The sequence below is a fragment of the Furipterus horrens genome, unplaced genomic scaffold, assembly GCF_987537825.1.
Source record: "Furipterus horrens unplaced genomic scaffold, mFurHor1.1.pri manual_scaffold_3, whole genome shotgun sequence".
Classification (NCBI taxonomy): domain Eukaryota; kingdom Metazoa; phylum Chordata; class Mammalia; order Chiroptera; family Furipteridae; genus Furipterus; species Furipterus horrens.
Window position 1 is genome coordinate 165,694,821 of NW_028327173.1, and position 17,242 is coordinate 165,712,062.

The 17,242-nt window shown below is 42.8% G+C and overlaps 1 protein-coding gene across 1 annotated transcript in view; it reads left to right on the plus strand.

Annotated features, from left to right (window-relative positions):
* TLN2 (talin 2) overlaps positions 1 to 17,242 on the plus strand; it is a 426,734-nt gene that overhangs the window by 288,662 nt on the left and 120,830 nt on the right. Inside the window, exons 23-29 of the mRNA XM_090270695.1 lie at positions 3,211 to 3,378; positions 4,579 to 4,873; positions 6,716 to 6,882; positions 10,722 to 10,850; positions 12,284 to 12,397; positions 13,862 to 13,975; positions 16,067 to 16,201. Of these exons, the coding sequence (XP_090126821.1) occupies positions 3,211 to 3,378; positions 4,579 to 4,873; positions 6,716 to 6,882; positions 10,722 to 10,850; positions 12,284 to 12,397; positions 13,862 to 13,975; positions 16,067 to 16,201 (1,122 nt within the window). The remainder of the gene's footprint in view (positions 1 to 3,210; positions 3,379 to 4,578; positions 4,874 to 6,715; positions 6,883 to 10,721; positions 10,851 to 12,283; positions 12,398 to 13,861; positions 13,976 to 16,066; positions 16,202 to 17,242) is intronic.

Here is a 17,242-nt window from a genome sequence, read left to right on the forward strand (position 1 = left end):
GTTTTTAACTGTGTCACTCTAGAGTCCTCCTATAACAGTGAAAACATGGACTGCTACACACTATGCTCACACACAGCCTAGACTTTCCTTCATATTCGGAGGTAGGTCTGTTGTCTGTGGCATCCAAAACCACAAGTGTGGTGAAGAAGTTTTTTTCTTTTTTTGTCACCCTTCTTTTTCAATACCGAGGACATGTGCTCTTTGTCCTCTGGTGAACAGCTGTAGCCACTGTGTGTAGCTGGTTTGATGCACTGCCAGCTCAGACACCATCTCGATTTGTCTGCCTCTGCTGCTAGGCAGCACAGATGAGGTGCCGAGGCCTGCTGTTGAGGGCTTCGGGCTAAAATGAGCTTCTCTTCTCATATACAAGGGAGCAGATGCCGTTCATTCCTCTTTCTCTTCCTCATAAGTCTTAATTTTGCTAGTTATATATCAATACATTTTAATTAAATTCTTACAGTTTGAACCCGGGTCCTCTGGAAGATACCCTTCTCCAAATTCTATTTCAGGTTCACTGTTTGGGAATTTTCTAGAATCCAAAATAAAAAGATCATTCAGCTTTACTCTAGCATTTAAGCTTCTTGCTTCATGGGTGGCAATTTTGTGTGCCAGTTTATTTAGAACTACCAAATTTCACCAATACAAAATGCATCATTACAGTAAGACATGATACATGAAACATGCAACTTCATCCACAGATGTATTTGTTTCTCCTCTACCTCCACATACCCATGGTGCTGGAGCCTTAGGACTCATTTCTGTCCTGCAAGGCAGAAACACATCAGTGCTTGAACATTCATGTCCTGATGGAGGGTGAGACCCATAATCCAGTATTCCTGGAATATGTCCCACTACATCTAAGCTAGTCCTGTCTTCTCCTTAGTCAGATCCCAAAAAGCCTTTTATTTTTTGTATTAGAGCAAATAATTCTTTGTAGGCAGATACTCGCATAGGAACTGTGTGAATAAGAAATCAGCTGTTGGTTTACTCGGCTTAATTATCTTGAAGTCATCAAGTTACTTTTCTCAAAAATATTGCTTTCCCCAGTGTTTGTGAAGGTTGAGGGGAAAGTCAGTTCTTCCTTAAGACATCTCATACATCCTTATATTTTTGAAGACTGCCTTTTATTTTTTTCCTTCGATAGATTGTTTTCATCATGTGTAAATGCAGACTGCTTCCTGATGTTTGTTTCTATTCAGATGTGCTAGGGCATCAGGTTCAGGTTCAGGGCCTGGTCCGGTGGAGGCTTTCTTACCAGGAAAGGCCTGACTTGAGTGTTTTCTATTTCTGCAAGGTCTCTAGGTAAACACCGGCTCAGTAAGGTGATCCTGCAACCTCTGCAGTTAGGAGTAGCACTTGGCCTCCTCACATTGGATTTCTTACTCTCTGTTTTTCAGATTCTTGAGATCTTATCTCAGAGCTTTTCTTTGGTTCCTTAATGTACTGCATGTTCCCAGAGTTAACAAAGATTTATTTTACATGGGCTACATAATAGTGGGCTTGTTGAAAAGTTTGACAAAGGCCTTGTCAGCAACTATAGCAGTAGTATCATGTTCTTTTTCTAACTGTATTTTTTTGGACAATATTAATAGGAAGAACAGGATTTATATAAATGAGTCTAACAAAACCCTTTAAAACAATCATGAGTCTACATGACCAAATCTTGGTCCCTGTGTGCAAAGATGGGTTCATATCAAGTGAAGGAATACTGTTACCCTTTGGAAACTTATTTTCCTAAATCTTGTTAACAATTTGTGGCATTCAAGTTGTGTTTTCATTGAGCATTGAGATGTATGTGTCCAAGAACTATAATTTTGTAGGCCGTGTTGGGAGCAATTTCTAAAAGTTGTGTTACACACAAGTGTCAGTCAGATACTAAAGGCATCTTCAACTTTTGGTACCATAGGCTTTGGTTTTCCCTGGAATCCAGTAAAAATCAGAGACCTAAGAAAGACTGACTGAACTATTCCTTTAAGACTGCTTGGCTTTGTCCGTTTTAAAATCCACTTACTTGGTGGTTTCAAATTTGCTTGGATAGCATATAGCCTTTGCTCTGTAAAATTGCATGGGTTGAACAGACTTTCCAGTTTATCTTCTTATAAGAAATCTTGTTGTAAAAACTCTGTGTGCCTTTGCATTCAGAATCAAAAGTGCTTTTCATTATTATCTGATGAATTAGTAAAGACTTCTAACCACATTTCCTCTGGGAGAAAGTCTTCACATGTTTGTTCAAAATAAAAATGGCTTATATGTATGGGATGTGTTTGGGAAGGCATTTCCAAACTAAATAAACTCTCTCAATATTCAAAGCAAAGAAGTAAATTAAGTGTAACAGTGGTTATTCTTCAGGTCACACAGATGGGTGACAAAGCTGGTGGGCGAAATCAAAGGATTTTCCATCCTACGGGCAGAATGCCTTTTTGTTGAGTTGAAGCATAAACTGGTCTCTAAAGGCTCAGAGATGCCAGGGCACCTTCAGTGAGGTCACAGCCTGTAAGCTACATGGCTTATAGCTAGTTTATTTGTGTAGGCTCCCTTCCCACTCTTCATAATGATTCAATCCCCGTGCGGAAGACTGGTTAACACCGAGAATAACCTACATTCGGAGCGGTCCTTAGTTCACGAGCTGTGGGTGTTGTCTGTGCATGTCCAACATTGCCCTCTGGAGGCAAAGATGTGGCTGAGTTTGTGGTGATCACTTGGATCCTTGTGCAAAGTAGAAATCCGAAAAATAAATTTTCAGGTAACAGTGGGACATGACAACTTTGAGGCCATGAATTATATTTTGCCTGCAGCACATAGTATTTGTGGCATCTGGATGCATTTTCAGCATCTTCTGATCCACCAAGTCAACCACATTCAATTGATGTGACTCTGACTGAGTATTGGATAAGTGCATGGGTGTTAATCAGTGGTTCAAATAAAAACGTTTCCTCAAATTAACCTATTTTAGATTTAAATCTATGCTACTTAATGAATGTATAGGAAAATATGTTATTAGGATGAAAGTCTCCTTCCTTAATTAACTTGAAAGATAAGTTGACATTTCAGAAAAATATGTGGAAAAATATATTCTGAAGTACTGAAGAAAAAAGGTCAGACAGAATTCTAATAAAATGGTTGAGTGGACACCGCATTTTATTTTCCTGAAGGGTCATTAGGAAAAAAAAAAAAAATGAATGACTAGTTTTCTTAATTTCTTTTTCTGAGGATGTTTTAATGAGTTTGGCCAAAGCTGTTGCCAATGCTGCTGCCATGATGGTACTAAAGGCAAAGAATGTTGCCCAAGTGGCTGAAGACACAGTCCTGCAGAACAGGGTGATTGCTGCTGCCACGCAGTGTGCCCTCTCCACCTCCCAGCTTGTGGCCTGTGCCAAGGTAAGCTGCTCGCACCTCCAGCCCTTTCTACAAAGTGTGTCACATGCTCTTATCTGCCTCCAGTCACTGGGGGAAGACAGGGGCCAAATTTGTTAAAATTGTTTGAGACTAAGAGTTTGCTTCAGGTGTCTTTTTTTAGGGCATGTGATGGGATTTTTATGTAAAATGCCCAATTCTGCTTTTATCATTTGTTCTTTGCTCGAGTCCTCCAGCAGTGGTACTTTCCTGTGTCTAATTGCCATCTCTACGTGCAAATTGCCATATCATCTCCCATTTGGACTTGTCAGTACGTCTTACTTACACCAGCATACGAAGCTTCTTGCTTTGCACAGCACAGCATTATAAATGGGTTCAGAAGTAACCACAGAATGTAGGGGGCCCTTTCTCCTCAGCACAGTGTAGGAGTGAGGGACAGGAGGATGTAGGTCCTTGTTGCTGGTTAGAATGTGTAAACTGTGTACTTAACCATGTTAATCGCCATCACCCCAGCTGACTGAAGAAGGAATTAAGGCCCTTAGATGTTATTACACAGAAGGAGTAAGTGGCAGAACTGAGTCTTTTAACTCAGGCCTGACTTCAAATACCCTTTCTACTCCACCACGGTTGTCTTCACCGAGATGATGCATCAGAAGAGGGGCAGCGTCCGTTTCTCAACGAGATGGCATCACATATAGTGCAGATCTGTGACCTGGCTCAGCCTGGCATTTGCTGTGCAATGGGAGGATTTGCAGCATCAGCCGGAGGTGTCCCTGATGGGCTCCCTCCTGCTCTCCTTGTTCACCCTCCTTGTATCCACAGATACTGACAGAATCCCCCATTCTTTAAAGTACCACGAAGCTGAGTTCCAGGTATCTTTGGGAAAAAAAGTAAAATTCTTTTTGTTTTGCTATCCTAGCTCTGAAGACTCAATTCAAGGTTCCTTAAAGAAGAAGATATAATTGATAAATACTGGAAATTTCTATTGAAGTATTTAGTAGTATAGGTTGTTATATATGACCAAGATAAAAATTAGCAGGCATCTAAAGTCACAAATGAAGTAGTGAAATATGAGAAACCACAGTGATGGTTTAGTTTAATTCCTGGTCTGATAATTAAGGAGCTGAGGCCCAGAGCAGGAAGGGACTTGGTGGAAATGCGAGTGTACACTGGGGACCGAGAACTGACCCACAGTGCCCCACACCCACTCTTGTCTCACTTCAGGTGGTGAGCCCCACCATCAGCTCCCCTGTGTGCCAGGAGCAGCTGATCGAAGCGGGGAAGCTTGTGGACCGCTCAGTGGAGAACTGCGTCCGTGCCTGCCAGGCAGCCACCGATGACAGCGAGCTCCTAAAGCAGGTCAGCGCAGCAGCCAGTGTGGTCAGCCAGGCCCTGCACGACCTCCTGCAGCATGTGCGACAGTTTGCCAGCCGCGGTGAGCCCATCGGCCGCTACGACCAGGCCACCGACACCATCATGTGTGTCACCGAGAGCATCTTCAGCTCCATGGGCGATGCCGGTGAGGGGCTGGGCTGGTGGTGGGCGGGGTCCGTTTGGGTTCCCTGATAGTGATGATGGTTGCCTGGGAGCTGGGCAAAGGCAAGTTCTCATCATCCTCAGTCAGAAACTTCCTCTCTGAGACTGGGAAAAAGGAAGATTCCTAATGTCCCCATCCATAGCAATACACTTAAGGATTTACAGTTAATTCGGTTTTTTTAAAAAAAGATTTTTAGATTCACAGTAAATCCCTTTTGTTCTAAAAACGTCCATGTTGCACATAGGATATAGTAAGTCAGCACAGCCACAGAAGGAGGCAAGAATGAATCTTGCTAGATGTTTACTATACCCACAGGTCTCAGAGAGGAAGTCACCACATAGCCCACAAGGTCACAGGGGAAGTGTCAGGTGTTGGTCCTTGGGCGGCAGAAGATAGGACTGAGGGGAGCGTTTGGGCAAAGGCCTTCATTGGGGTTTCCATGGGGAAGGTGTGCAAGGCAGGGTGAAGAGTTTCGGATTGTCTGGTGTGAGTCATTTCAGCAGGCTTTACACTGGAGGGACTGACCCTAGTTGCCTGGTGTGTGGCCCTGGGATATCAAGGCAGAGGAATATTACCTCCTGGCCATTTACGGGAGGTTTGCCTCAGGAATGGTTTGCATTATCAAAGGTATACTCCTAGCTGGGCAGTCGCTATCCCTCAGAATTGGCTAGCCCAGGAGGGGCAGTTTCTCTCCATTCAGAAAGGTGTTTTTTCAGATGTCAAACATCATCACATACAGAAAATTTAAAAATATATAGTACAATGCACCTTTCAATCTATAGTATTAGTTAAGAAGTATGTCTCCGCAGACTTAGCCCACACTATCCCATCTAAATCCCCAGAACTGACCCTTACCAATTTGTTTTCATCTGTCCAGAAATGTTCAGTCTTCCTATAGTCATGTGTATGTGCATGTATAACACTTCATTCTTTTTAATATTTTGGTTTACTTTGGCGGATATATATAGGGTAAATTCCTTCAGTGAAATTGCTGGGCCAATTGCTATATGCATTTTTTATTTTAAGTGTGTCCATTAAAGTCCCACAGTTTTTAATCCTGCCAGTACGTAGTTTGTAAGGGGTCTGTTTTTCTCCCTCTTCATCACTGCAGAGCAATACTTTATAACAAGTGTTTTTTTTTTTTTTAAGAAAATTACCTTGTATTTTTCTGTATCCTTCTTAAATAATTTAAGAAGATAGCAATGTTCCACATATTTAGAACTTTTTGTTATTTTTATTTTTTAATGAACTTTTTATTTTGGAATACTCTTAGATTTGCAGGAAAGTTGCAGAAGTAATACAGAGTTCTCCTCTGCCCTTCCCAGTTTCCCCATATTTTTAGCATCTCCCAAGCCTATGGCACATTTGTCAGGACTGGGAGTTTAGCATCGGTACATCACTATTAACTAAACTACAGATGTTATTCAGATTTCACCAGTTTTTCCTCTTTCTTTTGTCCCAGGATCTGGTCCAGGATACCTTGAATTTAGCACATTTTTATTTTCCTGAAAGCTTTTGTTACCCTTAATGTTACAGCACTCAGCATTCTTCTCAAATGACCTTTGGTTGCTTATGTTACTTTTATTTCTCATAATTAAAGATTGAACTTGGCTGTGTTTGAGGTGTACAGTCAGTCCTGTAGCCACAGGGACTATTTTCGATCCTGGAAGTAAATTGGCTACAGTCCTTAAAAACAGAGCACGGGGCTTACTTCTCTCCATCCCTCTCACCATCAAAATAGAGACCAGATAGCTGACGCCTGAGGCTTCACCCCACCCTTTAGAAAGCAGACAAACAGACCACACCCTCAATCCCACCCTCTAGGTGAAATGGTTCGCCAGGCCCGGGTCCTGGCCCAGGCCACCTCAGACCTCGTCAACGCCATGAGGTCAGATGCAGAAGCTGAAATCGACATGGAGAATTCAAAGAAGCTCCTGGCAGCAGCGAAGCTCCTGGCTGACTCCACTGCTCGCATGGTGGAAGCAGCAAAGGTATTCTTACATTGGGTTTGTTCAGCTGACAAGGCGACGTTACTAAAAGTTAGGATGTAGAAGGTACCTTCAGGATGGAGAACAGTCAGCTGAGAGTGCATTTTTGTTTGTTCAAAACTGCAATGGCTTTGTAATGTGTAACCTTGTTCAAGTGGGAAAGAAGAGGGTCTTGGAATATATGAACAAAGCTCTTCAGGGAGTGGTGCTGACAGTCATAGACAGCGAAGTCCCTGCTCAGTGAGCGCTGTTTTTCCCTCTGGTCATCACCATGGGCTTTACTGAAAGCAATGATTCATTTAAAATCAAGATTTTCAACAGTAAATTCACGTACATCTATTTTCTTCCTGCAGCCTTTGTGTCACTTTGCCCTCCATTTGACTTCTCAACTAAACTCTGGTTGTGACTTTACACAGAAGAGTGCTTCCTGCCTGCCTCGCTGTTCTTCAAATCACAACAGCAATTTAATATATTATAGAAGAGTTTGAGTAAAGAGTTAAGAGTCAGCTTTGTGCTTTTTGACAGCAAGGCTATATCATGATGCTTCTAAAAGCCAGTAATTCTTAACATAGGGGTCTATTTCAGAGCTCCCTATGGAATAGACTGAAGGGCACTCACCTCAATTCCACCCCCAAAGGTCCTGCTTCATGAGGACACTGGTGGGACCGTGTGTGTGTGTGTGTGTGTGTGTGTGTGTGTGTGTGTGTAAGTAAATTCCATAGGAGATTCTGATGCCTACCTCTAGGTGAGAACTGTTTAGAATGGATAAGGTTATGTTTTTCTATTTTGTTTTTATTATGCAACTAGCACATGTTCCTTATGGAATTACTAGAAAATTCAGATAATATAAATAGGAAAATTAAAATCACCTTCAACTTCTGCTCCCCAAATAACAGGTTTAATGTGTTTCTGTGCATTTAGAATTTATTAAAGATTCCCATATCTTAATCCTATCTCCCTGGACCCCAACAGAATAGTAGTGTATCTCAACCAAGTGTGTGAATTACTTCCCTTAAAATGTATTAGGACATGCAGTGAACCCTTTAGACTCATCATTGTATTACCTGAGAGACTGAGTTCTTTGAGATGGACACGGGTAGGGCTGAAGAGGGACTGAGGAGGGGCAGGGTCTGAGCTTTCTTCCCCGTTTCCTGATCACTGTTTCAGCTGAGGAGCTCTGCTTCTAACCACCCCTTTCAGCAAAAATGCACATTAGGGGTTTGTATAGTAGTACATTTCTTTTTGGTTTTCATTATTTTGTTTCTTTTTTTCCCCTAAGTCTCAACAAAACAATTTCAAGCAAACCCTCATGGTCACAAAAATTACTTGCTAGACTGGAAAATATCGTATCGTATCGTATCGGCAGCCGTCCGTCTCGAGAGACGATGGTGTAGCTTCTTAAGAGTCTATCTGCACCGCCGAGAATGGCTGTGCAGTCCGACTCGGGAGTGACACGGTATCTGTCTCCTCCCGTGTTGAATCGACATCTTGCGATGACGCTGGAGTGTCCTCTCCAGTGAAGCTGAAGCTACAGAGCCTGGGCAGGGTGATATGGAGGGTCTGCCGTTGCCCATGCAGCAGACCCCCCCTCTCTTCGCAGCTGAAGGGTCCAAGGGAAAGACGGAGTCAATACAGCTTGGCTTCAGGTGCGCCGCAGGAGTTGCCGGTGTTGACTACAACGTCAAACCGCCTTAGGGACTCCGGCTCCGGATTTTCTGTCGGGGTTTACTCCCTTAGCCTTTCCCCTGAAGAGGTATGCCGCAAGGCAGCGGAGGTTTTTTGGAGTCAGAGTTTTCCTTCTCTGATGTGCCCTGACTGGAAGATCGAACCAGCGACACTTAGCTCGCAGGCCGACGCTCAATCCACTGAGCCAAACCAGCCAGGTGTACTGGAAAATATAACCAATCCCTTATTTTACAAATCAGAAAATTAAAACTCAGAAAGAATAAGCCTACCATCACATAACTGGGACCAAGCCAGGACTGATGTGCACATTTGTTTCTAGATACACAGTGCTCCCTGGACCAAGTCAATGAATATATGGATTACTAAACACTTTTAAGTTATTTCTGATTATTTATATTATATGGGACGACATGAGGTGTTTTGTAAATTATTTTAACTTTTAGTTAAAAGTCCCTTTATCTTCATGGCGATATTTTAATTTGCAATATTAATTTTAATTTTCCTGCAAGCTAAAGAACATATATGGCTAGACTAACAAAGGATGTATTTAACATGCAGAAAAATGTTTTATTATTGGTAACTAAGATTTCAGGCCATTATTAGTATCCCATATCTAATACACAATCATTAGGAAAAAAGACATTGCTAAGGAAAGATCCAAAAACCCACATCAGTGTAAAGTGCAGAAACGGTGGTGTCCTGCTTCTCAAAATATACAATTAAGGCTGGTGTGCCACTCAGGGCATTGATAAAGGAGCAGCTTAGAAACTGCATGATATAGGTTGTCTGTGGACTCATTCAACAAATGAAGGTGGAGTGATTTCCCCCAAAATTAATAAATAAACAAATAAAAAATAAACCTCATGACCAGAAAAATAAAACGACTTTCAAAAGCTTGTAAGAGTACAAAAGTAGCCCTCACAATGGTTTCACGCGTGAAATGCAAAAATGCGGTTTTTTAGTTGCTAGAAACACAAAATCAAGACTACTAGAAGTAGTTAAGGTTTTAAAGAATAGAAGAGTCTATTTAAGAGGATTGCCGAAACAATTCTGTCACAGGTGTTAAAACTATTCCACCCAGTATGAATTCCTACAACTTTTATAAACAGTTCGAAGAAATAGGTTCTTGTGAGTTGGTAAATTTGGACAGCTGGCCATTTGGAAAATGTAGATGTTCAGCATATTGATTTTTGATCACTAGTATATTTATTTCTGCTCTCTCCTCTGTCTCGTGAGCAAATATCCTAAAGTGTTAGTGGAAACTTGTCCATCTATGCATCAAGCACCAGTCACATACATCCAGGCCCTGTGAGAAAAATCTTAAATGCTGCTTTTATTGCAGGTGGAAGTGGAAGGCTGGATGCGCTTTAAGCCTCTGTTGAATTAGTGTACAGTAAAATTATATCCTTTCCCTGCACTACCTTTAGCCTTTCCTTACTTCAAAATTCCACCCAATTAAAATCTACTTAGGGTCCTAAGACACTTGAACCCACAGCAACACAGTAGAAGGGCCACATTGTTGCACAAGGGGAGGGTTGGCCTGGGCTGTGCACGGTGCCTGCCTCTTCCCTGGCCAGGATAGGACCATCGAATTTCTTTCTTTAATTCAGTTGCAATTAGTTCAGGGAAGTTGGGTACCTGTTCTGCTTCACTATATGTACTTTCCAACTTGTTCTCTAAGAATGCAGTCTCAAGACATGGTCTTTCATGAACAATATTTCCTTAGAGTACTTCAGATGGTTTTGCTGTCCCCCTGCCCCCCCCCACCCCCATGTTACACTGTAATCTTAGCTCAGTCACATTTACCAGTGCTACAGGACAGAGGGATCTTTCACAGAGACATGTATCTGCCATGCCAATTAAAATAAAATTCCTTCCAAGAGATATGGGCAGAGGGAGATGTATCTTACCATCTTTTAAATCATGGATTTTGAACCACAAGTTAATTTATATGGATAACTAAGGCTATGATCTCTTATTACTGTTGGATTTCTACTGGTAGGTTTTTAGCATTGAGAGGAAACATCTTTATCATAAAGATTCTGCTTGAAGCATTTGGCTCTCTCCTCCAGAGACTTTGTATTACTAGGAAAAAGAAAAATTGAAGGTATGAATTAAGTGTCCATGGCATGAAATGTTTATTTTCACTTTCTCAGGGGGCTGCTGCCAACCCTGAGAATGAGGACCAGCAGCAGAGACTGAGAGAAGCTGCAGAAGGTCTCCGGGTAGCAACCAACGCTGCTGCCCAGAACGCTATTAAGAAAAAAATTGTCAACCGATTGGAGGTCAGTCCAGAGGCTAATTTTTCTGGATGTTCATTTTATTTTACTTATTTATTTTTTAATTTAATTTTTAGAGAGGGGGAAGGGAGGGAGAGAAACAGCAGTATGCAAGAGGTACAGAAATTGGTTGCCTCTTGCACACCCCCAAGTGGGGACCTGGCCTGAAGCACAGGCATGTGCCCTGGCTGGGATTTGAACCAGAAACCATGTGGTTCCCAGACCGACACTCAATCTACCGAGCCACACCAGCCAGGGCTGGGTGTTCATTTAGATGGCAAAGAGTTATTTGAAAGAATAATCAGGTTAATAAGGCAAAGCCCATATAAAGGAAGCCAAATCAAGATTGGTAATATAGTGTAATGGTTTAGATATTAGGAGAATTTGAAATGTTGGCTTAGGTACATTGTACATTTAAGTTTAATGGTTTAGGCATATTGATACAGTTTGAAAAATTGCTTTATGGTTTCAGAAAGCCAAAATCTTTTCTGAGTTTAGCATTCTTGAATGAAATTCAAAAAATATTTTTCAGGAGGGCCCCCAATTATTTTTTCTGGTATTAAAGGATGTCACACTCAGGAAGAATCTTTAGCTAAAAATGTTTGCATTTTGTCAGAGGCACCAATTGTTTCAGGGCTCCCAATAGAAAACAGGGAGTTTGGACGACCGGAGGTGGGGATCAGGCTTAGATAGAGAGGCATGGGAGGGAGTAATAAGAAATATTTGCCATTTTTCAGAACATTTATTTATTCTAAAAAAATTAAATGGTAATCAGCACAAACTTTACAAGAAAGTAAATCTCTCTCACAAGTGTGCATGAGACTCTGCCCCTGAAGTTTGGGAGGTTGGAGGCCAAGAGCCTGCCCTCCTGGTGTGTAACCCCTCCATGTGCTGTCCGCTGGGTTCTGGGAGAGGGCTGGCCTCCTCGTCCCGGGACAGAAAGGAAGCAGAACACAGTCAAGTCCTCTGGAGGGGAAGTCTGGGTCTTTCTGGACCCAGGCTTCCCATGGGCTGCAAGAGGACCATCGTGAGCACTGGGTTTGTGCTGGACCCAGAGAGCAACCTGTGCTGTTGAGGGAGAAATTTCTTATTTTTCCCTAAAACATTTAGACTTGGTGTTGCTTATCACTGTCATCCTGGTCTTGGAATTGTCCCTTGTCTCTTTGAGAAAGACAAGTGAACAATGGCTCTTAAGCTTTCAAGCGTGCTTGTCTTTATCACTTATCCCAGGGAGTGTAAACAAATAGAAGGTAACAGGTCCCTGTTAGGTCAGGATTATCAATTGTATTTAAAGGGTGGGGTCTGTGCCTGGAGTTCCCTTTCTTACATGTGCCACTGCCCAATGCCAACCCTGTAAGAGAAGGGGCATATATAAACATGCATGTGGTTATGTTGGCACATTCAAGCCCTGGCTCACCTCATCTCCCTTTCCTCTCCAGGTTGCAGCAAAGCAGGCTGCCGCTGCGGCCACGCAAACCATTGCTGCCTCCCAGAACGCGGCCGCGTCCAACAAGAACCCTGCGGCCCAGCAGCAGCTGGTCCAGAGCTGCAAGGTGAGGCTTCAGCTGCCAGAGAGCCAGGTCTGCTATAGATGACCCTGATAGCATTAGGACGACAAGTGCCCTGGTAATTCGCTTAAATCTGATCACCGAGGTCCCTAATCCAGTTTATTCAGGCTCCATGTTCCAGGTGTTCATACACACACACACACACACATAAACACAGGCCTGGTTTTTGTCTGTTAAATAGATGGCCTGTTTTTTCCAACATTGTCTTTCCTTTGTCTACATCCTTTTTTTTCTTTTTGAGAGACCAAAACAAGGAGGATCAATGACGAGGCCATTTTCATGCCCTGAAATAGTAGTGGAGCATTGAATTTCCAAAGGGTCTTTCTCCCTTTGAGAGGTGGGCCTCTGCATTCAGCCAATACTTGTTAAGTGCGAGGTTGATTTCCTGCTTTACTCTAGTTGTACCTCGAAGATTTATTTTATCCTGTCTGGCCTCCATGACAATGTGCTTTCTGTTGTCTGTTCTTCTGACACCTGGGCTTTGATGGCATGTTGAAGCCAATGTACTACAAAGGACACAGTAAACACCTTTGTTGCCTCCTCTGAGGGCCCAGGTCATTGACTCTCCAAGGAGACCCCTGGATGGTGCCAGACACAAAATCTAATTGCATAGCCATTGCCCACGTGCGGGCAGTATGTCTGACTGAAGTCTCCTGAGACTATCTGCAGTTGGCAGTGGGAGATGGCTGGAGAACGTATTTGGCACTAACTGCCCTCTCTCTGCTTTTTCCAAATCTCCTCTGTGAAATCATTTACATGGAAGGGATGTTGCCACTTCAACTTCAGAAATGGCTCTACATCTCAGGGGAGCCACTCTGTGCCTCCTAGGTCACAGTGGGAGGTGGTCACTTTAATGTGGGCTCACCTCAGGGCTGCTGCTCCTCTGTCCTCTACCCTGGGTGCTGGGTTTTCCTCTTTGAGGAATGAGAAAGGCTACTTAGAACAGAGGAAGAGGAGCCATGGCGACATGAAAGCTGATGGACAGAATGTATACCTGCAAAGTAAGACATAGAAGAGCTGAAATATGCTGGTAGTTAAGTGCTTCTGTCACTTTCTTCTAATCATGGGACCATACGACTTGAGTTTATACACCAGTGAATTGTATATATTCTTCAGTTCTAAGTTTTCAACCCTAATGAGTTAGGATAGTATGAATTGGAACTGGGGACATTCCTTTAAGGCCTCATTATGGCTGAATGGATATGGACCTTTGGGACCACAGGGCAGGTAGACCATGTGTGAGAAGGGTACCCAGAGGTTCTGTGTTAGGATTGCGGGTTGGTAAGGACCCAGCTCGCTGAATGTCTGTGTAAATCCAAGGTCTAGGATAGGCATCCCCAGGAGTGATAGCACATCCAAATAACACTTACCATTTGGGCCATTTTCCACCCTGTTTTGGTAATTCACCATGCTAGGTGTGCTCAGTTTTAATTTTCCTACTTCCTGTAGGCGGTGGCTGATCACATCCCTCAGCTGGTCCAGGGGGTGAGAGGGAGCCAAGCCCAAGCAGAAGACCTCAGTGCTCAACTGGCTCTCATCATCTCCAGCCAGAACTTCCTCCAGGTAACACAGAAGCATTCACCTTGGTTGTACCCAGAGCCTATCCCAGCCCCACACTGGGCAGAGGGTACCCTTTATCCTTAAGGAGAGAAATTAAGGAATTCCATAGCCATAAGGAATTCAACAACCATAGCAAAGTCTTTGTAGTAAGCAGACTTTGAAGCCCTCTTTATATTGCAGTTTCAGGAGGGATAGATTCAGCTTGGCAAAGCAAAATGCATACACGCAGGGAAATTGCCCCGGGAGATGCCACATAATTACTTTTCTCGGGAGTATCATCATTATTTCTCTTCTTTGAAAGAGAACATGTAATAGGTTGCAAGTCTGATGAATAGCCTCATCCTGGGTATTGCTTTAGGTTTTCTAGTCTCCTGAGTGTCTAATGCTATTATTCATGGCCTGCAAAACAAGAAATGGTAAATGGGTCTTTTTCAAAGGTATGATGGTTTCTTATGGCAGTTGTGGAATGAGTGAGTATTGACAGCCTTTGTGAGTGAGGGGTGGGTTTATTTTGAGGAGAATTAAATAAAAAGAGACTTAAGTTGTGGGAAAACTCCCTTTGTACATATTTCTTATATTCAAATCTCTCATCACTTTCTGTCTTCCTGTATCTCATAAATAGTTCATGAGATCAGGCAATTTCCAAGTGCAGCGCAAGTAGCAGCCATCTCAGATGGCTTTATAGCTTATGCAGGGTGAGCCCCGGCAGAACACAGGTGGGGGATGACTGTGACCTGCACCACCCGGAAACCCCACAGCCTGTGCACCCAGTGGACAGCTACAGACCATGTTGGAGCATCACCACCCTGACCCTGCACAGCTGATCCTCCATGGAGGGTGGAGGTTGGTGGTCAGTGTTCACAGCCAATCCTTGCAGCTGACAGGCCTGGGTAAATCCCTCCCATTGACCTGCCAACAGAAATCAAGGCTCAACTACAAGAGGAGGGTATATTCGGCCCACACAAAGGGGGCACCTAGAGTACCCAGCTTGGGTGATAGGGGAGGCTGTGTCACCAGAACCTAAAGGACACCTACTACATTAGTCCACACTACCAAGACAGGGTGTCATAGCAGCTTTACATAACACATAGAAACAACTGCAGGGAGGCTGCCAAGATGAGGAAACAAAGAAATATGGCTCAAATGAAAGAATAGATCAAAACTCCAGAAAAAGAGCTAAATGAAATGGAGATAAGCAATCTATCTGACACAGAGTTCAAAATACTGGTTATAAAGATGCTCAAGGAAATTAGTGAGGACCTCAACAGCATAAAATAGATCCAGTCAGAAATGAAGGATGCAGTAACTGAAATACAGAACAATTTACAGGAAAACAACAGTAGAGTGGATGAAGCCGAGAATCGTATCAATGATTTGGAACATAGAGCAAAAAATAACCAATCAGAACAAGAAGAAAAAGAATTTTAAAAAATGAGTATAGTGTAAGCAGCCTCTGAGATAACTTCAGGTGTTCCAACATTCACATCATAGGAGTGCCTGAAAGAAAAGAGAGAATGAGCAAGAAATTGGAAGTCTATTTGAAAAAAATAATGAAAGATAACTTCCCTCATTTGGTGAAGGAAACAGATATACAAGTCCAGGAAGCACAGAGAATCCCAAAAAGATGAATGCAAAGAGGCCCACTCCAAGACATATCATAATTAAAATGCCAAAGTTTAAAAGTAAAGAGAGAATCTTAAAAGCAGCAAGAGAAAAGCAGTTAGTTACCTATAGAGGAGTTTCCATAAGACTGTAATCTGACTTCTCAAAAGAAATCTTGCAGGCTAGAAAGGATTGACAAAAATATTCAAAATCATGAAAAGCAGAGACCTACAGCCAAGATTGCTCTACCCAGCCCAAGCTATCATTTAGAATCAAAGGGCAGATAAAGCGCTTCCCAGACAAGAAGAAATTATAACATTCCTAGAATGTACTGCCTTACAGTATCTGATTTGGGATGGAAAATTTCAGGGGTAATGTAGATGGTTTAATATTTCTTTTAAGTTATTTCTGGCTGATGTGGTAGCCTTGCTGTTTGGGTCAAGTCTCTTATTACTGCCCAGGAACTGTCTTACTTTCTGCTCATCTCTACAGCCTGGCAGCAAGATGGTGTCCTCTGCCAAAGCCGCAGTGCCCACCGTGAGCGACCAGGCTGCAGCCATGCAGCTGAGCCAGTGTGCTAAGAATCTCGCCACCAGCTTGGCGGAGCTGCGTACGGCCTCTCAGAAGGCAAGTGGGCCCTTTGTCACAGAAGTTAGCTCATTGGAGATGGAGCTTTTATTTCCTTCCGGCTTGTGTATCTTGGGTGCTACCCAGGGCCTGAACACTGCTGCGCATATTTCTTGTGCATTTCATTTGCATGACCATTAAAGATGTTCTACATGTACTGTAGCTTTTACCACTTTTAGCCACAGTCTCCTAGACTTACTTATCACCTGATTACTGATGACTTTTGTTAAACTATTTTAGGTTGCACACTCCCTGCTCCTCCCATACCCTGGGACAGGCATTGGTCTCTTTTTTTCAGAATCATAGGGGAGACTAGCAGTCATTGGTTTCTTGGTGCCAGGTAATTGTGGGCCACAGTGATCCTATCTTCCAGCTATCATCTTGTGAACTTAATAACAAATTACTTAGGATTCAAATCTATTTTGGGGGGTCTTGTATGTTATATTTTTTCCCCTGAAAGTTTTTCACGTCTTAAACGGGAGCATTCACTTTAATAAAGTCCTCAATTGCACAAAATTAGGGATTAATGAGTTTCTGTCTCTAGAACTTATTAATTACCAAAAGGCCTCATTACTACACTGTTTGATGTGGCATTAGCAAGATGTTCTGGCATGAATTAATTTTTCCCCACTGTAGCAATCCCTTTATAGAAACAGACAACCTCATCCATGAACAAGGGAAAAAGGATAGAAGCTGATATGCATTCTTAATGTGAACAGTGCACTGTATCACCAAAGAGAAATATCCAGAGCTTTAGATTATATCCAATAAAAAATACTTGGAGCTGTGTTTCTCAAAGAGAGGTCCAAAGCCCACCTGTACTGGAATCAGCTGGGGCCACATAGAATGCAGGTTCATGGGCCTTGCTCTGCACAGCTGACTCAGAATCTCTGGACACAGAGCATCTGAATTTTCACATGTTTCTTTAATGAGTCTGAGACACACGCCCACCTCAAACGACTACTCTGGAGCAGTAAACCTCAAAGGGGGACTCAGGCAAGATGGTCCACTGTGTATAGAAAGACACTGAGAGCTTTCACA